Source organism: Lagopus muta, chromosome 4 (genome assembly GCF_023343835.1).
Source record: "Lagopus muta isolate bLagMut1 chromosome 4, bLagMut1 primary, whole genome shotgun sequence".
NCBI classification, from domain to species: domain Eukaryota; kingdom Metazoa; phylum Chordata; class Aves; order Galliformes; family Phasianidae; genus Lagopus; species Lagopus muta.
The window spans coordinates 16,970,790-16,992,256 of record NC_064436.1 but is presented as its reverse complement, the minus strand read 5'-3'; the positions used below and the strand labels follow the sequence as shown (position 1 = coordinate 16,992,256).

Genomic DNA, 21,467 nt, shown 5'->3' with positions numbered 1-21,467 from the left:
TTGAATTCCTAGGGAATTGTTCCTGGGGAAACCCAAGTACAGTAACTTCTCCCCCCCCATGCCAGTAAATAAAATCTTCCTACTGGGACAAGAGATTCAAATTTAATGCCCTGCCAAAAAATACATATGCTTGTAGTAAGAGAGTTTCTGAAGTTACCATATGTCAACCTATGCCTTCTGTCAACTGAGAAATTGGTGGTCCATTCAACAACAGTTACACAAATCGTAAAAACACCGATGTATCTAAATCTGCACTTATAAATGCAGATAAATGCCCTTATAAATATAAACTAATTAATGTATTTCATGAAAGCAAAGTAAAGCATTTAAGATGTTGGATTTTCGTATTCTTGAATATTTCTTGGACATTTTAATAAACAATATTTCCTTTCACATTCTGGGAATGTCACTTCTTTAATAATAAAACAAAAAAACCCAGCTCTTCAGGAGCTGCTTCTGTAAATGAAATTATCTACATTGTTCCCCAATAGAAGGAATTCACTCTGACATAGGAGTAATCAAAGTGGTGAGAAATAGGAAATATATGTTAACATACTTATGTATCATAGAACTCAGAAGAATTTCACAATGGGACATCCAGTCTGTTCTACACTTCTGGCCAGGATCCGCTTAACTCCATATTGTTTTTGATTTATTTTTTAAGTAGCTGGTAAAAAATATCATTAATATAATCTCTACTTTTCTCTCAGATATCCTTTTCCACAACATTATCCTTACTTTTAAGAAAGGTATTCTTAATGTCTAAACAAAATCATTTTGCCTGCAAGTCTGTTTCTCCTATTTCCATCTATGATGGAAATAAAGAGTTACTGTTTCATCTTTGGATAACTATTTATGTCTTTGAAGAATGCTGTCAAGCTACCTCTTGCTCTTCTCTCCGCTAGAATTTAAAATATTATATCAATCTTTTATTTTTGTCTACTAGATCTGAGTCACCCTCACTTGCCTTCACTATAGTAATTACTTATCTTCAGTAATTCAACATTTTTTCTTGAAGTAGGTGGTTCAAGAATACAGCACTTAGTTATCTCCCAATCACCTGCATAGCCGCAACAGTTCCAAGATTTTTACATATAAGATTATTACAAAGTTGTTCATCTGACTGTCATCAGATAGCCATAATTTTTCCTTTGTCTTCGTTGCATCTCATCATTTTTTCCTCTGATCTTTCATCCAATATATCATTCTGTATTCTGGTTTTATTCATTAACGTGTTTTCTACCCTGCCCAACTTCATGCCATCCGTAAATATAATAAATTTTTTCTCTAATCCACACCATAAAACCCTACTTATTATAACCTACTGTTTTAACATTGGCTAAATAACACCCAATAACAGTTCTCCAATTTGTTCTGTATTTGTTTCATTTAGTCTGCACAGTACATTTATAAAACAATGTCAAAAGCCTGACTAAAAAACAAGAAGTCTGTCAACTACAGCTATCTTTTCCTAGCCAGAAGGTCTGCCACCATTCTGCTGAATGAAATTAGATTGGTTTGGCAATTCATTTGATTTGTTATCAATATTGGCTCTCGTTAATCTTGTTTTCTTCTTTGTGCTTATAAATACTCTGTTTCATTATTTGCTGCAAATAGTTCTGGTTATATTTTTTTAGAATTGAAGTTAAACTGATGGAAAACAAAATAATATACATTTAAGATGATTCACAATCTTCCTCCAACACAGAAAAAATTGACACTAGTGATGGACAGTGATCTGCTTTCGTAAGAATGCTTCAGAGTTCCCATTGCGTTGTACATTCTCCAGGAAAAAGGTTAGAAATTAAGTGCTTCTCTTCTTACAGCTACTATTGAAGAGCCTGTGAAAGCATATCTTATCCAACTAATCAGCTTCTCCCTGCTTTCTTTCAGCTATGGTACTCAGTCAAAAACAACATGAGCCATGAATAATTAGAATTTAAGCATTTTGCTTCTGATGGCTATACTCTTGGATAGAGAGGCTAGATCACCGTTGGAAGTCTTAGGAATGACACATTGTCATCCTAAGAATGGCTTAACAGTTAACAGAACAATAATTTTTAACAAGAGTGTAGGAAAAAAGTTTTATGAATTTTACCAATAGGATATATTTTAGAATTAATAGAGAACAATCACCTGGTTTTGAAAATGAAGGGTGCAGAACATGTCCAAAAAAAGGCATATTTTTAGCCTGGTATCAGTAAAAGGTACAGTATATGATTATAGTATTTTTCATATTGCTATTTTAGCTTGATCTAGATTAAATACCCCATTGTGATTACTTGATACTGCGGTGTTTCTTTGCTCTGAAAGTGTTGTTCTGGATGATATATTTTCATTTTAGAAAACACATACTGGATTTATAAGTTGCCAAAATATTGGCTTCAGCTTTTTGGCTGTTGTATGTATGTGTGTGCAACAGTCAGTACGTACCAATAAGCATTTAATATATGCACATGGTGAGGGAAAGTCCATCTCAGTTTTGTGAAGTTGCAAGCTGAAATTTCCCTCGTGTCAATCAATTAAACAAACATCAGGTGGTGACAAACTGACAGCCAATTTAACTAACTTTTAAAACATCATAAAAAATTTATAATGTACTACAACACTCCAAGACATTGCTTTGGCTTTGTCTCCAACAATATGAAATAGATGGTCAACAAGAAATGGCAGGATCCTGCTGTCAGATGTATATCTAGCCAAAGAATTGAGAGAATTTAATAGAAACATTGCCAAAAAGCATTTACATTGTCATTCATGACAAATTACTGAAGAACAGCTTCTGATAAGGAAAAGAGAACAGTGGACCACGAGGAGTCAAAAATCAACAAAAAAATCCTCCCTTCTCTCCAAGAATAATACTTTTCTCACTCAAAAAATGACAGAAAAAGCACGCGATAACATCTAATCCTACTTTGAACGTCTTGCAAGTTTTCTTTCACTATCACTCAAACGTTTATATGAAAACTACAGTATATACAGTTCAGAATAACTGCATTTTAATTTGTTCCTTGAAAATGCTTAGTCCAACTGAGTTTTCTTGCTGGTCCATTTTTAAATTATTCAGAATAAGAAAATAATCCCAGAAAGAAATGCAGAATAGCAGAAACAAGACATACAGCATCAACAATAACAATGCTTCAGAAAAACTTGAACTTTTATTTTTAACCTATTTATCCTGTAAAAGTTTCATGCAAAATTCTCTGCATTGAACTTGTAGGTACCAACTGCATTCTGTGAGGGTTAGACATGAGCAAACGAAGCCACAATCCCAGCACATCTGTTTGCCAATTTGATGGCTGAATCCTTGTCCAAAAATGAAAGTGGCTTCATGCCAGTTGCGTTCTAGCCTATTTTAGAGCAGCTGCAGGGTTGTTGTAAACTGCTGCTTGGCAGTGCTTCAAGAAGCTGATTTGCCAGCTGCTGATTGCTGAGGCACAAAAATCCATTCATCACTCTCCATTTCATTTTTCAGTAGCTCAGCTAGAACCACCAACTTCTCTGCCCCAGATATCCTCACTATGCCACCCTATGATCTGCCTAACATTGAGCTCAGGAAATAGGCTGTTCCTCAGTAAGTCTGCAGATGACGTCAAGCTGGGACGAAGCGTCAATCTGCCCAGGGGTAGGAAGGCCCTACAGAGAGATCTGGACAGTCTGGATCACTGGACTGAGGCCAGCAGGATGACGTTCAACAAGAACAAGTGCCAACATCCTGCACTTAAGCCACAACAACCCCAGGCAAAGCTACCGGCTTGGGGCAGATTGGCTGGAAGACTGAATAAAGGAAACAGGGCTGGGGTATTGACTGATGCTCAGCTGAGCATGAGCCAGCAATGTGCTCAGGTAGCCAAGAAGGCCAATGGCATCCTGGCTTGTATCAGAAACAGTGTTGCCAGCAGGACCTGGGAGGTGATCATCCCTCTGCACTCAACACTGGTGAAGCTGGACCTTGAGTACTGAGTTCACTTTGGGGCTCCTCACTACAAGAAAGGCATCAAGGCCCTGAAGCACATCCAGTGAAAGCCAATGAAGCTGTGAAGGATCTGGAGCACAAGTTTTACTAGGAACAGCTGAGGAAAGTGAGATCATTCAATGTGGAGGAGGCTTGGCAGACATTAGAGCTCTCTACCTGAAATGAGGTTCTAGAGAACTGGGGGTCGGCCTCCTTTCCCATGTAAGTAGTGACAGGAGTAGAGGGAATGGCCTTAATTTGTGCTAGGGGATGTTCAGGTTGGAGATTAGGAAAAATTGCCCTGAAAGAGTGGTCAAATGCTGAAACGAGCTTTTCAGGGAGGTGATCAAGTCACTATCCCTGGAGCTGTTCAGAAAATGTTTAGATGTGGTACCAAGAGACAAGGTTTGGTGGGGAAGTATTGGTGGTGGGTGGACTGTTGAATTAGATTATCTCGGAGGTCTTTTCCAACTCTGGTGACTCTATGAGTCTGTGAAATGCAGCCATGAAATTTCTTTCAAACAATGTATTTTGAATACATATGTCACTCTGAAAGTAATGCCTAATTTATCTTCGTGGAAACTACAACAGTTACGAAGAACACAATAAGACTATTTGACAGAGCAATCAGCTACAAAACACTCTTTCAACGTAGTTACAACCATTAGCTATGCATTTCTGCCAGCGATGTGCAAGAGCCTGCCTTGTTACCAACATTGGTCTCTGACATTGTGGGACAACATAATAAATTAAGAGAGATTACTTTTGCAGCAGCCCTCATATAAGGGGGGAGGGGAGAAATACTTCCTGTGATGTTTTAAATAAGCCAAGATTAAAAATTGCCTTAATAGTATAAAACATCTGGATCTAAATTTCTTGATCAGATATACAACACAAAAAAGTTCTTGCTGCCTTGCTTAAACGAATACATTTCTCAAAGCCAAACAGAACCTATTTCTCAAAAATAATAACAATTAAAAAGAAGAGATGGATTTAACATTAAAATAAAATTTTGATCAGCATCATGATCAACCATTCATTAGGGTACATTCATATGAGAAAAACCTAAGTATTTTTGATTTTATTTCATGTTGGTGCTAAATCCATGCAGACGGAACCAAAACCTGTAACTTAATGTGCTGCATAAAACGTTTGGTTCATAAATGGTTCTGAGGATTACTCTATGCGAATGTCATTCTCACAACTCTTTCTTATATTAAGATTAAAAAAAAAAAAGAACAGCATTCAGCAGCTTTCAAGTAATGAAAAAATTGACTACTCATAGAAAGATTCAGAATGGGACATATTAATAAAAAAATAGTGATGCTGCCATTAATCACTTTCCATTTTCAGATCTAATGAGTGAAACATGGCAAGAGTTAACAGCAAGACAATGTTGCTGCAGGACATTTGAAAATGTATATTGCTGCTGAGTATCTTGTGATAAAGTACTGATGTAAAATGACAGCAGAAGACGTGAATTACAAAAACACTCCCCAAAAGGTACAGACTTTTAAGACACCTATGCCCAAAGGCAACTGAGAGTCTTAAATGCCTATAACGTAATTCTTCCAAGTAGAGCAACTTTCTTAAATATATCTTTCTGACAGCTAGCACAGAGAGTAAAACCAAACCAAACACTCTCTCACCAGTGTACCCGTGTATCCTGACAACCAACTAACAACACTGCGTTTGAAGAACAAGATTTTACCACCCCAAAGGACTTTTGCTTTCAGAGGTGTTAAAGGAAGTGCACTCCGAAGAGAATAATTATTGTGACAGAAGCCTGAATACCTTCTGGATTCCCCAAAGACTTCTACCGCTTCCTTCTTTTGTGTTTGTGAGTACATAAGGAATACAGAATGTAGTATGAACTACATAGCATAGTAAAGCTTGATTATCCCTTGTCAGGTCTCAGCTGGATTTCAGCATCTTTTGAAGAGCTGTCTCCATCCCCAGCTTAGCCCCAAATTCCTAAAACATAAAGCAACACAAAGAAGCCATGAATGATAACAACAAAGAAAAGGTGCTACAGTTCTCCAAAGGATGAAGCCCTGCATGATGCTTTTGAATTTATATCCCCTTCAGATGCCTTTCAGGCTTCTGACAGTTTATGTAAGTGTAGATCTAATTTACCAAAACACATGTTATCTCCGTACTTTGGTATGCCAGATCTGTCACTATGTCAGCTCTTTAATTCCGCCACCTCCTCACTATTGTACTCACAGTTTCCAGTCTAGAGATGATCCAATACAAAATGCAATTTTCTTGCAGCAAGTAATAGCTCCTTATTCAAGTCTCTTAAAAGCACTCTTTCATATTGATTTCAGCAGCATCTGGACCATAAGAGTAGCTTTTACAACCCAGATTTGAACCTACTGATGAACAGATTCTGTCTTCTGGTAACATGCGATGCATGAAATAAACAAAGCTCAATGTGTCAAGGCATGGATCAGTATCAACAGGTTATGGGCAAGAAACAGCTGCTGATCAACTTGCAAGCTCTACTGCCATCAGTTACAGAACAAACGCAGGCAACATAAATCAAAAGCATTGCTCTTTCTCCCTTTCAGCTTCCTACAGCGTCATTATTTAATTACTGAAAGCAAAAATATAGATGCTAAAATGCATGTTGTTTTCCTGTGATGCCCTTTTAATCAACAGTCCAGCCGAATAACAGTGACCCAGAGAATTCAGCTAATGTCCTGTAAAGATTTCTTGACAGTGACAACAGTACAACAAGTAGCCTGCAGAGTGCTGATTTAAGATACTCATCTTTTCAATGTGCAGAAGTGTCCTTGAATAAATTTAATCTGTGTAACTAATAAAACATAGTTAAGGCAACAAAGTGTAATTGTTTTATAAAGTAGGAAGAAAATAGTGAAGAACTTTCAATAATGTAAATTGCTTTCAACTTTCAACAAATAACTTTCAATAAAGTAAATTGCTACTCTGCATTCTCAATACTGCATTTTGAGGGCTAACTAGAAAATTCATTACTAAAGCAAATAAAAACTTCTGCATACTACAACTGTTTACAATGCCTTTCAAATTAAAGATTTGGAACTTTGGAGCCATTCACTATTGTAGTCTTATTCTTCCACAAAGAAGAAAAATCACTTTGTCACCGAGTACCCCTTTATCATAATATATGGCTTAGAACTCTTATAACAATAAAAACGCTAATGAAAATGAAATCAATATTGAGGATGTTTTAACAACATGACTACAGAACAGTAGTACGTACATACTATGAGGTAACAATTTTTTTTTATTTTTTTTTTTTAAACTGAGTTTTTAACCTAAGATATCCTCAAAATCAAAAAGTCAGTCCCTAGGAGGTAGTTTTTACCACATGGACTAAGACTTTCACACTAAGGGCATAGAGACAAAAGGGTGAGAAAGCTGCAAATCCCTAATTGGGGAAACATCCTGTTTTTAGCACAGATCAGCTCTCCAGTTCCAGCAACTCTCATGTGACCTTTATTTCTTCTGAATTCATGGAAAAGTTTACTTCTGAGACATTTCCTTTACTGATATCCACCAACCCCCCTCAGCTTCTTTGAGTAGCCACAGCTACTACCAGCTAGAGATTAAGAAACTACCTTTGTTGAGCTCTTGTTGTACATGTACTTTTGTTTACAGGCAGTAAAATCTAGACTAAGGAGCCAAAGTTGCTCGTGGACTTCTCAGGTTCCATTCAACAGGACTAGACTGACCCTAAGTTCACACAGCATTTTGGGTCTCACTGTCTCTGTGCAGCCCAAGAATTAAGGGCCACATATGCCACAGCTTTCAGTTACAGTGGTGTAGAAAGTCACAGGTGCCTACACTTGAGATCCTTTTGCATAACTGAAACCTAAATGAATGGATAGTAAATGGCAAAGTGGATCCAACAGAACACTGGGTCACTTCCAGACACCATACTTCATGCAATATGAGCAGTGAATATGACACATGTTCCTGAGGAAACACTAAGAGAGCTTGCTCTAGAATTACAAGCAGGAAAACTGCACAAGTGCTAATTAGCCCTTATGAAACTTAGTGCTACTCATCTGACATTTATTGCTGTGCTAACACATTGTTCTGGCTTTGCATGCTGAACTATTACTTCTGCACAGCATCTGATGTGCCACGTGGACAAATAAGTTGTTCCCAGATCTCCACCTTAAGCCTTATCTATTTTTCTATGACCTGCTTGCCATTCTAATCTCAGGTCTAGCATGCGGTCACTAAAACTTCATTATCACACCTGTAGTTCATCTCAATCAAAACTTGGTAGGTGGCAATTACTTTTGATAACTTACTTATATACACTCTTAGTTTTTTTGCTATAAACTTAAGTTCACATTTATATGGTTATTTATTATTCAATCTTAATACCACCTAATATGATTTGGAAAGTGATTCTGCCCCACTTTTCTACTCTTGTGGGACCCCACCTGGACTGGACTATGGTCCAGTTCTGGGGCTCGCAGCACAAGAAGGACATCGAGCTGTTGGAGGGAGCAAAACCAGAGGAGGGACACAAAGATGATCAGAGGGCTGGAGCACCTCCCTGATGAGGACAGGCTGAGAGACTGGGGCTTTTCAGCCTGCAGAAGAGAAGGCTCCGGGGGGACTTTACAGTGGCCTTCCAGTATCTGAAGGGGGTCTATATGAAAGCTGGGGAGGGACTTCATATAAGGGCATGTAGCAATAGGACAAGGGGAAATGTTTTTAAACTGGAAGAGGGTAGATTAAAAAATAAGATTCGGATTTTATATTATTTACTGAAAAAATTATTTACTGTGAGGTGGTGAGACACTGGAACAAGTTGCCCAGTGAGGTCGAGGATGCCCCCTCCCTAGAAGCATTCAAGGCCAATCTGGATGGGACTTTGAGCAACGAGGTCTAATGAGATGTATCCCTGATTACAGCAGGGGATTGAAACTAAATTAACTTAGAGGTCCCTTCCAACCCAAAACATTCTATGATTCCATGCTGCTGTGATTTCCTACAGTTCCAGAAATTCCATAAACACACACGCACGACATGAATTGTATATAGCCAATACCTTAGTACATTACATTCTTTAATAGTAATTTCTTAAAATAAATAAATAAATAAATAAAAAATAAAAAATAAAAAAAATTGCCATTGGGTTCCAGAAAGTAGCAGCCTTACTTCTGACAGCAATGAGGCCTCAACATATAAGAACAATGAGTAAATTGCATACACTGTGAAATGATGCTCAGCTACTGCTATGCTAATAAGTGACACTATCCCTCAGCTCAACATACAGTCTGCACAGGAGAAATCAAAGGACTAAAAAAAAAGGGCAAATTGTATCCTGCTGACAAGAGAAGAAATTCTAATTATCCTTTAATTGACTTGACTTTCTATTTTTATTATAAAATTGCTGACAGCAAGACATCCCTAAAGAGAAAGAGAAAATTATATCTATATAAGGGTAACTGTTCAAGGAATGAAATACCTCAAGTAGCCAAATTTCTTGTATTTCTAAAATAGATGTCCACAACACATTTTCGTGGTTAGACAAAAGCATGATAGTATACCTGCAAAGAATCCCTATCCTTAATTAGTCAAATTCAGTGTTTCCAACATCATGCAGAAATTGTTTAGGCTCCTATGATAGAATGAAGCACTCCTAATCCAGAATGATGCTGATATTCTTAAGTCAGGGAAAAAAAATATCAACTGTATGAGCAATGCACTACAGGACAATGTTCAGTGAAACTGATTTCACCCAGGATGGAAGAAATGACACCTACAAAACTAAGTTGAATGAATCATTCCATATCTAATATTTTAGGTAATGTCAGTCACAGAAATAGGGAAAGAACAAATAGGATTCTCTTAGAACAGTGCAAAACAAGAAAATAATTTAACACCAGTAATTCCAACTCCAAAACAATGCTTAAAAATAATTCTTTTTTTTTTTCTCTGTCAAAGCAACTAACCCAAGAATGTGTTGTCGTTATCAGTATGGAATTGGTGTTTACAGACTCTGTTTTCTGATATGGAAAGATCTTATTTCTCTTCTGTAAATGATTTTACAGGACTCACTGCCACAAGGAGCCCACTAAAACAAATAAAATGACAAAGAGCCCAACACAGCACAGAAATGTTGCAGTACAAAGGCGATGCTGCTGGGAAAATAAGCTTTTTCTATTTTATCTTTTATCTTTATTTCCTGGAAATTTAAAAACTAATATTGTGGATATTTGAAATTATTCAGCATTTCAGTTCCTTGTTATCCTCATCAAAATCATATTACACAAACACTGCAAAGAAAGAGAAAATAAAGTTAAAAAGCAAGCGTAAATAAGCAGCCACTGAAATTTCTTATTCTGTTTTTCTTTCTAGGAGAACTGAAATTAAAAAAAAAAAAAAAAAAGCAAAAACCCTGAATTACCTTCATCTATTTTTGCTTCTTTATTGTCTAGCACAAAGGAAGGTCAGCAAGATCATATTTCATATTATACTTTCTACACTTTATACAATGCACGAAGGGAAGTATTTATGACTTCCTGTTGCAACATATCCTTTCATCACAAATGTGATAATTTACATTGTCTTTTCCCTATTGCCCTTACCATCGGTCTCTCACTTAAAAAATGTAATAGAGGATGATTTACTAACTTATGTTTAAACATTTTTTCAGATGTAAATTCATGTTGTAATGCTGACTTACCAGTTACTGCATAATAGCTGCAAAAGTAGCCAGCAGTTTAAGGATACATTTTTTTTCTACTGAACATCAGCTCAAACTTTAACCTTAGTGTTTGCTATCCTATTTCATTAAGCATAATTTCATTGGAATCCCAGAAGTTTGAAATGTTTAACTGAAATCATTATCCCATTCAATCCACTAGCAAAACTTCCACTGATTTTATTGCACAGGACCAGGACACTGTTTTTTTCTTGTCTGACTACTGTGTGCTTTTGTGATGGCAATCCTTTATTCCTCCATCCACCTAAATTAAAGGTGTATGTTTTTTTGTATAACTCCTAACAAACAAAACACATTCAAAAACAGTGTTCTGCAAAAAGATTTCTTAATATATTTTAAGACAAATAACTGAAAAAAAGAAATATTTAACCTGATTAGCTGCCTTGCAAGATGAATATTGATTGGCTAGAGCTGAATATCAAAGAAATATTCTAGAATAACAATGTATTTTGCCAGTAATAGACATAGAGATAAGAGGATAAGTGAGAAACAAAAAGCTTGGGATATGGTTTCGGAAATTACATACACATCAAGGCTGACAATCACTTTCTACTTTAAAAACAAAACAAAAAAAAAACAAACCAAACAAAAAAACAAAAAACCATCCCACAGCCAGGAATGCATCTCTGTTCACTCTGTACCTTAGTTCTAAATAGAAGCAGGAGAATTTACAGGTAAATCTGACAAGGAAAACAAATTTCTCCTTAAGTTGAAGAATTTGATCATCCTCACTGGCTTGCTGCCATGCTACTCCAGCAACAAGTAGCCCAGTCCTCTCTTGAGCAGAGATCTCCGATCTGACAATCAGCCTTCCTGTTGTAAGCTCAAATGACCATTAAGCAGAACTCCTTCATTCTGTTAGCACTATGAGTGTTGTAAATGTTCTCAATGTTTTACCCCTCCAACCAAAACAAATTAAAAACTGCGGCTTACCTATAAATAATCCATAGTCAAGAAACTTGCCTTTTTGGTTGAGAATCCCCAACCCTTCAGCTGACTAAAAACTTAGCTAAGGTAGCTAAAAAGGCATCATACATAAGAAAGCTGGATAAGGACAACAAAATACTGCACATAGACAACGAAGCTGCCGTGGGCAGCATACCAGGCATGGAAATGCACTGAAAGATAAAAGATGGGCAGTGCTTGAAATTCATGAAGAAAGACAATGTGCACACAGACACCCTGGGGGTTGATAAAAGATAGCCTCAGATTAGACTGACATCCATAAACTCATGAAAGCTGACAAAGCACACACAAGGGACTCCCCTAACTAACCCAAGAATATTTGAAGGAAGCTATACAGGCTGTGCTTGCAGTGCATCCTAGGTGATCATTATTTAGGAGAGCTTATATTACAAGCTGCTCCTATCTACTTTAAATTCTTGCCTCTCAGCCATTAGCAAGCCTCTCCCATCACTTTCATAAGCCTTGCAGGAAACAGGGAACACCATTCCAATTGAGGGCACATATCTGCTCTGCTGCCTCCAGGTGTCATTACTGCATGCCATCTCAGCCTCATTTCAGCCTCTCAGACTGAATCTGGGTATGGGCTGGAAGACGCTTGTTTGGCAGTTCCTTGCTTTGGTCCCAAACTAAGGACTTCCTCAGCTATTGAAACAGGCTAAGGAGAGTATCCTGGAGTAAAAACAGGTGTACTGATGCTATTCATGCCTATTCCTTCTGGGTGTGCTGAAAAAGCACTCTTTTCCCAGGAAAATCAAGCAGAAATTTCAATAACTTGAGTCATGATTTCCAGATCAAGTAGGGCTAAAAATAATGAGTGTATTGGGCACTGGAGCACAACTGAGCATATTCATCCAAACATATATCTAATTTACTACTGCCAGGATAGTGCTGAAATCACATTTCCCTGCCACTGGCTGAACAACAGCATGCAGAGCCACTACTCACCTTAGGAAAATGCGAGCAGTAGGATGAATACCAACAGCTACCTACCACATGAAATGCAGCTCACCTCCCCAAGTCAAACAGGATAGCTAGTGATTTGTGGCTTTTCATGCAGAAACAATTAGACACCTCTTGGCAGGCAAACTCCCATGCAGTGCGATGGTAGGGAAGGAGACCAAACACAGAAGCTCTATCACCAAACCTGATTACCCTAAACCTGCAACACAGCCTAATTTTTTCAGCCACCAAGCAGCTATTTCAGTATAGTATGCACAGTATGTTTCTGCTTTGAGGAAATTCATGCTTAAGCAGCATCACTCTCTCATCTCTTCCTGACCCTTCTCATTTTGCACGTACTCTTTTTCCTTGAGGTGCAGCTACAAGGAAGAGGAGCATGCAAAGCTGCTGCTATTCCAAAAATTGATTTGTTGAACAGTCACAGTGACAATAAATTTAAAAACAAAACAAAAAACAGGAACTGTTGAATACTCCTGACTGCCAAGCTGCTTATTCCCCAAGCTCTGAAGCATTTCACCACAGGTGCAAAAAAAAGGAAGAGATTACTGAAGGAGAAGGACTGAAGGAGGAGCACCGCTCTTCAAAAGCACGTTAGAAAATAAATAGGAAGTTGCTGCTGTGTGGAAAGTAAAGCACTCTCCTTTTAGTATCTGAAGATGAATGTTAGAATGAACAGACACAAATCTTTAAATGGGAAGGAAAATATGTCACATGCTACGCAAAAATGAAAAAGCTTTTAAGCAGAAGAAATGTATATTCTCCTGACTCCTGAAATTATTTAACTGAAAGATTGTCCACATTTAACACCTTTCATTTCAAGATGGAGCACCATTGCTTTCAAGTCTTAAAAGCAGATTTTACAAAAATTATGTTATAAATTCAACACACATAGTAAATGGAATTAGTAACCAGGATGACTCATTGTGAATTCTCATTAATATTAAATGTCCTCCTGAATGCTCTGATAGGGACATAAAATCTTTTCTTATTTGTTTTACCTTGTAACATTCACTAATCTTTATCTTAACAGGATTTAAGTCTCACAGTATCTTCTTAAAGTAAGATCAAGCAGACTCATACGTCTGCATAAAGGAAGTTAAAACTAAAAAAGATATTTACTGTATAAATATACAATTTTTTATCTGTAAAGATACAGTGTATATGTTTACAGAAAAATAATTATCGTTATTTAGGATCCTATTTAATGAAAAATATTTTTACTTCCTTCCACAAAGCTTTTGATATTAAACATTTTTAAAACAGTTTGCCATCAACAAAGCTCACAAATGCACAGAATTAGCACAGATATCAACAAACAGGAAAAAAAACTATATAAAATTACAGAATCACAAGAAGCATCAGGACATAGCAGGTCAGATTCAATTCATGAATATGTGCACATATTTGGATTTTTATATATGGACTCATAAAAGCATAAATGCTCCATTCACGAAACCTATTTATTGCTCAGGTAATATTCCCATAATATAGCAAGAAAAGTTGACATGATATGGGCTGAAACTGACTACTTTTAATTATATAGCCAGTATAGAAATTAAGTAAAAAGTACATTACATCTAACTAGATCAAAATGCCATGAAAAAGACCAAAAGAAAGAAAGAAAACAACTATAATGCCTTTATCTCACCAACATCTTAAATGCAAATTATAGCAAAAATTATATATGGTATTTCAAAGCCAATTTCAGAAATGCCCCATAATTAACAGCTGTGCCTGCATTCTGACTGTATGCTGATATGATTAGCTGTGATGATTACTGTTTCTGTTTCAAACACAAGGGAAGCAGGACGTCTGCATCATAGACATTTCAAGATCATATTGAAAACCAGAGTAGGACTTCCACACAGTACAATTTAAACTTCTACTCTGATTTGTTCAGGGTTCTCTGTAAAGTACTATTATGGGAACCATATTTTTAAGAACAATAAGACATCAAGACAAAAATGGCCACTACTATGGAAGCCAATAGTAACACAACCTCAAGTGTGTGTAAAACATATCAAGTTCTTAATTAAAACGATATTAAGTTTTGCTCCTTTGTGTGTCATGCTTACTGTTTAACTTAGAGTACATGTTTCCTGCTGCTTTAGGGTAAGGTGGCCTGGCTCCCAGTTATCTTTGCTCCACTCTTTATGCCAGCATTAATATTTGAATGGTGGTGCTGCGGATTGGACAAGGAAGGTGATGTAGCTAACAACACATCTTTTCAATTACTCTACACGGAAAATTATTTTTCTGCCAGAATAGTTTCCTACGTGGTTGTACAAATGGCTTTTACTGGCACAAGAAAGGAAGCTAAAATTTTCAGTCAAGGGAGAGTAAGGAGAACAAACCTTAAAGGAAAGTGGATAAAGAAAACAAATCTGGTGGGCATCCATGTGCTCCTCTGCCTGAGATCTGCTCCCAGGTGCACGAAGTACTGTGCTGTAATGCTAGCAAATGCACCATCAGCACTTGGCCCTGAATGAATCCCACATATCTTCAATGCCAGTATTGTCCCTGCTTTTAACTATCGCCTTCATTCCTAGTGCAATGTCACTGCCATCTCCACCCAGCCTGCCTGGCTTCTGGATTTGCTGTATTCTACAAGAAATTCATTCCTAGTTCTGTGAAGGTCAAAGCATGCAAGCAGCTGCAAGTAGTTGCTAAACTTTCTCTTCCCATTTCAATGGGAATTATTAGCTTTGCAGTTCTAGTAGTTCACCATCTAACTTTACTTTTGCTGTTGCATTTACCCAATTTCATATACAACTGCTTCACCATGATAAAGCCATAAACATCCACATTTCTTAGGTACTATTAGGCCATAAGATGGAAGCCATCACCACAGTAATTTTTGTTGTCTTAAGGAAAATAATGTAAAAGAGAAAACAATCAAAACCTAAAATATATTAACGACCTTTTCTATTTTCTCTGTAGCATAAACTCATTGCATTAAAGACACATTCACACGGTGTTTGTATGGGTCATACACAATCTCAACACGCAATGTCCAATTGACTTTCACTGGGAGATCAGATTTGTTCAAAAGCAGGCATAGGATATTACTCTGTGTGGTGTTGGTTTTTTCTTGAACTAGCTGTAAACACGTTATGCTCTTGTATTTTCCACGTTTTATTAAGAAAATGTATAGACAAAATTTATGATTAAATTAAGGATATGAAATTCTTCAGCAAATGTTGCCTTGAGAACCTGTTTACCATAGGAGGATATAAAAGATTCTTATCCATATTACAGAAGTGTCAGCTGCAAGGATGGTATCAGAAATAAACTACTGCAGGGTCTCATCTTTCAGCAGTTCAAATTTGATGATATTTTCCATTTGACTTTTTTCCTCATTTCATTTCTCCACTCATGCAATCACTACCCCTTCTCTACAAGATTGCTTCACAAACATTAATACAATTATTCTTGTGCCAATCACAGGAGAAAAGGAAGAATTATCATCTTATAGGACATGACAGTTAAAGAAATAATTGATTACTCCTTAATTGTATAAAGGATCTTTTGACCTCAGGATTGACTCAGGTTTTCTGGATTCCAGTCCAGAAGAACACAGTTCTCTCCACTTTAGTCTCTGAAAAACATACATGCTTTTTCAGAGAGCCAATAAAACATTTATCATTTGTTACCAAAAAGAAAAAATGATGGAATTATTAATGCTCTTATACTGAAATACCTGAGTTCCATCTGTTCTGGCTTGGCATGAATTTGTTATTTTTAAAATTTGATTGATTTTAAATATCAGATTTTAATATATCATCTTCAATGTTATTCATAGACACACTAAACAACTTAAGACAAATAAATCAGCATCACTACTTTGTTTTGTTTTTAAAAAAAGTGTTACAACTTTGCATTATTTCAACATTTCTATCTAGAGAGTGAAGATTATAGACTTTTTTGCTTATCTGCATTGCTTATAATCAAGTGATATAGTGATTTAAACAAAGCCTTTTTCATAATTAATTTTTTATTTCTTTCTTTGCAGATTTCTGGGAGGAGATCTTAAAATTTAGACAAATGGTTGCAGATGGTGATGTAAAACAATATAGAAGATGAATGTTAGCTGTAGCTACATTTCATCCTTGGAAATAGAGCCTATCTAGGATTTAAGTCTTTTGAATACATTTATGCTTACCAAGAGAAGTTGTTCAGTAGATCTATTTCAGCAGTCAAGCATATATCTCTTACTGATTGTTTGAGGAGTTAAAGAATAAGCTTAAAATATTTTCTTCTTTATTTTTCTTCTTCCCTATCAGATATCTTTTGTATAAAGAAATATATGAGAACTGCCAACACCTGAAAGCATCAGGTGAGAATTTATTATATATATATATAATATATATATTATATACTATATAATATATATAATATATTATATATTATAATATATGTATTATCTCTTCTTTCATACATACCAGATTAGATTACTTAAAAATAATAAATTATTTTCCCTCTCCATTATATAGAGTGAAATGTATATATTTAAATTTTATATGCAGATATTTTTTTTAATCAAAGTACAGTAGATAAGTAAGTACACGGTTGTAGTATTTGTGTTTTTTAACCAGATTGAAAAGTGGAAATCCTTGCTCACCTCCCACATTCTCCATTATGATGGAAACTCAGACATCCTGCAGAGAGGAAGTTGCCATGGCAGAAGAATTCTACAATACTCATTTTTATTTCTAGTCTCTGTACTCTGCACAAAAGAAAGTTGAATGATTTTCTGAGGCTGTTAAGAACAGATGTATACAGATATGTGTATTCCATATATTATCCTTGTATCTATCACATATTTATGTTCAAAACAATCCTAGTGGCTTATTACAATGATACACATTGAAGTTACTCATTTTTTTTTTTTTATAACCTTCTCATTTGAGACAAACTTAGCCCTCTGAAATTGGTGTACAGCTCAATCAATGGTCTGAGCAGATTTGATAAAAAAGATTTCATCCTACCCTTCTAACGACTCATATAAATTCATAGCTATTTTCTACTACTTCTTTCATTCAGGAATCCTTTCCTGCTTGAAATAGGTAACTTCCATGCTCCATAGCCAGCACTACTAACTGACATGCATTAACATTAAGAAAATTTTTTTAAAAAGGAGAATAATGAATCTAATCTAATCTTTACTTTCAGGTGCAGTCATACAAAGTTCTTAAAGCAATGCTTAGGCTCACGTTCAGCCTTTAAATGATGTAACTTAGTAGTTTCTTACTGACGACACTGGAAATTGGCCCACTAAGTACAGAGACCTCTGAATTAGGACCTCAGTAATTGGGAATTATTTTTGTACTTTTTAGTGTGTAGGGAGTTCCAGAGCACATTAGGTCCCTGCTGGAAATAAGGCTCCTTAAAACTATATTAGTATATTGGAAATTTCAAAAGAGAATCTCATCTTGCTACTGTGCTTCTGCAGTGACACATGGCAAGTCAAAAAGGCTCACCTGTAACTGATAGCCAAAATATCATTGTTCCCTTCAAATTAAGCTTCAGTATTGACAAAATATACTATTATCACATACCAGAAAAAGCATACCATGAATTTCAATGGAAAGAATATGCTCATTAAAGCATACTACATACAACTAGAAACATCTCAAAAGATTTTTCTAATGACTGAGGTTTGAGTTTTGTCATATGACAGTTTTGTCATACTAAATTTTTATTCTAACCCTTGAAGGAGAGGCTGGAGAAATTATAAAGAACCTTTTGCAATTTCAGAAAGTTGGTGCAGCTCCAGCTGAACCTTTGAAATTGAGATCCCCTTATTTGGTCTTTTGAAAAAAAAAGAAAAAACACAATGAAATGTAATGACATAGTCTTCAAACTGATTTGGATTTAAATACTAAGTCCTAGGGACTCTATATAAACTTTTTAAAAAAGCAATTATTTCCTATCATTGTTCTTGAAGCTAATTAATTTGTAACAGAAAGGCATTTTAATTTCCTTAAAACTATTCACAAAGCTGCTTGTTCTCTTACAACCTATTTCAATCCTTAGGGAAGCAAAGGGAAGAAACAAATTGATTTTGCTGGGCTTGGTTCAAAATTCAAGTGACTTCTAATTCTTCAGTCTTTGTTTCTTCCTTTTCCTTTAGCGTAGACAGCAAGAAAGTAGAAAGTTGATAATCTTTGAGGTTATTCTTAACTATATGAACTGTATTAAAACACAGGAATGTGGAAGATTTATGTGTTAAGCAATGTATTACAAATTCTGGGAAAATAAAAATAAAAATAAAAAAAAAAGCCTTCAAAGAATACCTTTCATTTAAGCTTTATGTTGAGATTTAAATTTCTCAGATTTCAGAAATATTGCAGGCTAGAAATAACTGTTTCATTCTGCTGTGAATTCGATTGTATTCTTTTCAAATTACACAGGGCCCTGGAGCACAGACTAGAGCCATTAAATCAGATGGAGAACAGTGACTGTAAATTCCTAGTGGTTAATGGTGGTATCGTAACACTTTCACTTCATTCTCTCCAACAATTTTTAGCCACATAGTTTTTGTTTGTATTGCATGTGTTCTTTAATTAAGACTGACTTGGCTGAAACTTCTGAGTGATTTCATGAGAGAGCTGTGCCAATATCTGCTTTTGCAGAAGGCTGGCAAATGTCAGAATTACTCCAGGAAGAGTCCTGAAGTCCCATGTGCTGTGGGACCTGGGGAGGCTGGAGCTTCACAGCACAGCACACACAGACAAGGCAAAATTAAAGGCAGTCTCCCTGCTGCTGCCACCAGATTGCTACGGTCTCAGCAAGGAATTTGGCTCTTCGAAACTGCTCAAATCATAAAATACTAGACAAAAGTACTAAAACCTTGCAAAAGAGGGAAAAAAATGTAGATAAATAACTCAAATGTAGTAGTAGTCCCATGACAACTTGCAGAACCATATAAGTACTTTTTGATGTATATTAGAAGTGCCATCAAACTGTTTTATGAAATACTAATTTAGTTAGCATTATGCTGCATTATAGATAACATTTTAAGCTTCATTTCTGATAAAACTGTAGAATATTTTCAGCTCATTTCTTTCTCAGCAAGTGTACAAAGTGTCTCATTTTGTTGATAAAACTGCTGTAGAATAGCTTCATCAACAGTCCTTGAAATCAAATCTGGGTCCAGATCTTAAAAACCGAGATTCGAGCTCACACATCACTTGTAATGTTTGTTATGAAAAGTAATATTCACATTTTCAGTTCAACATTATGGATCAGATTAGTGAGGGCAAAGATTGGATGAGAAGCTTTGTATTTTCAAGAGAACACCAATATGGGTTGCTGCAATTCATAACCTACTTTGCTATTTTCTTGATTTTGTTCAGTCAAGCAGTAATGCGAAACATACTGTAATTGCTATAACTTACCAGTATTCTCTAATGATCGTATTAAAAAGCCTTGCAGAAAAAAAAATCCTAGTTAGCTTATGCTGTGTAATAAAATGGTCAGTTTAAGCAATGCATGCTATTTTCCACGTTCAATCTTAAAATAATGCTTTACTAACAGAGCATTAGTAAAGATACATTACACTGCATTATACAGCATAGTAAGGGAACATTCATTTTTCAATCAGTCTCCAGTTTTTATGCTCTCCACTAGCTGACAAATTTTATTCCAACAAACAAGGCTAGACCATTGTGAGGTCTAAAGGCTGCCATATTTAAGAAAGGGTATAAAACACTGAGCAGGCAGAGGAGGAGGTGGAAAAAAAATGAGAAACAATGGAGAGAATATCAAGGTCAGAGGAGGTACTCCAAGCACTGGAGCACAGATTTCCCTGCAACCCAAAGAGAGATCATGGTGGAGAAGAAAAGCAGGAAAAGTGGTGTCTTAATGTTTGGCTTTTTTGTTTCTCACTCGACAAGTCTATTTTAATTGGCAGTAAATTAAATTATTTTTCTCCAAGTCAAGACTGTTTCGCCCACAGTTTGAACTGGTAATCTCCCTTTCCTAAACTTGACCCAAAAGAATTTTCATTTTCTATACTGACCCACTGTGAAAAGGAGAACAGCTGGACAGATATTTGTACATTATAAAAGGCTAAATATCCTCAGCATTTTGAGGCAACAATATGAATTTAAAATATTTGTCCTTAGTTGCTTTCCTAAGTTTCCAATAATGTAAGTAGATTGGTAGCTGACCAGATCATCTAAACAAGCAGACTGTAATTACTTCCTTCAGGCACAAATGAAGTATCAAACTTTTTACTTAGTATCATAGAGAAATATGATATATTTTGTACATAATAAACATGTAAAAGATAAAGTGTACATACACAAATACACGCCATATAATTACAAAATTGTAACTGTCAAATGTAGAGAAAAAGAATATGGAATAAGACAAATATCTACATATCTCAAATTCTAACAATTGCAACATCGTGTTTATACCACAAAGTACACCAATGTCATCACATTAATAACATGCAGACAAATGCCAAAATTAAGAACAAAAGCCACGAACAGATATGTCAAGACTACAAAGCACTGTGTAGTTCTTAAAGTACTTTCATACATTTTATAAATGATAATTTGCCTAAAATAGCAAGCGGATTCATTCAAAAGTTCTGCCCAGGTCACAAAAAAGTTAAAATAAACTATATTATTTGGAACAAACTGCATTATCTTCCCTAGAAGAAAGAGAAAGAAATAAAGAAGGGAAGGAGGAAGAGACATAAAGGGAAAATTTATTAAGCATTAATAATGCAACAGAACTTTCTCCCATCAGTGAATATGCTTTGCCTAGCTTTTCTACTAACATGATGCACAAAAATATGCTAAAAGTTGAACTTCACTGGGCACGTTGATCACTTAA

The 21,467-nt window shown here is 35.8% G+C and overlaps 1 protein-coding gene across 5 annotated transcripts in view; it reads right to left on the bottom strand.

Moving 5' to 3' along the window:
* CCSER1 (coiled-coil serine rich protein 1) overlaps positions 1 to 21,467 on the bottom strand; it is a 620,464-nt gene that overhangs the window by 11,417 nt on the left and 587,580 nt on the right. Inside the window, exon 10 of one of the 5 annotated variants that reach the window (XM_048941937.1) lies at positions 17,239 to 17,343. The exons of the other annotated variants lie outside the window; for them this stretch is intronic. Within the exon in view, the coding sequence (XP_048797894.1) occupies positions 17,254 to 17,343 (90 nt within the window). The 3' untranslated portion in view covers positions 17,239 to 17,253. The remainder of the gene's footprint in view (positions 1 to 17,238; positions 17,344 to 21,467) is intronic. 5 annotated transcript variants of the gene reach the window in all.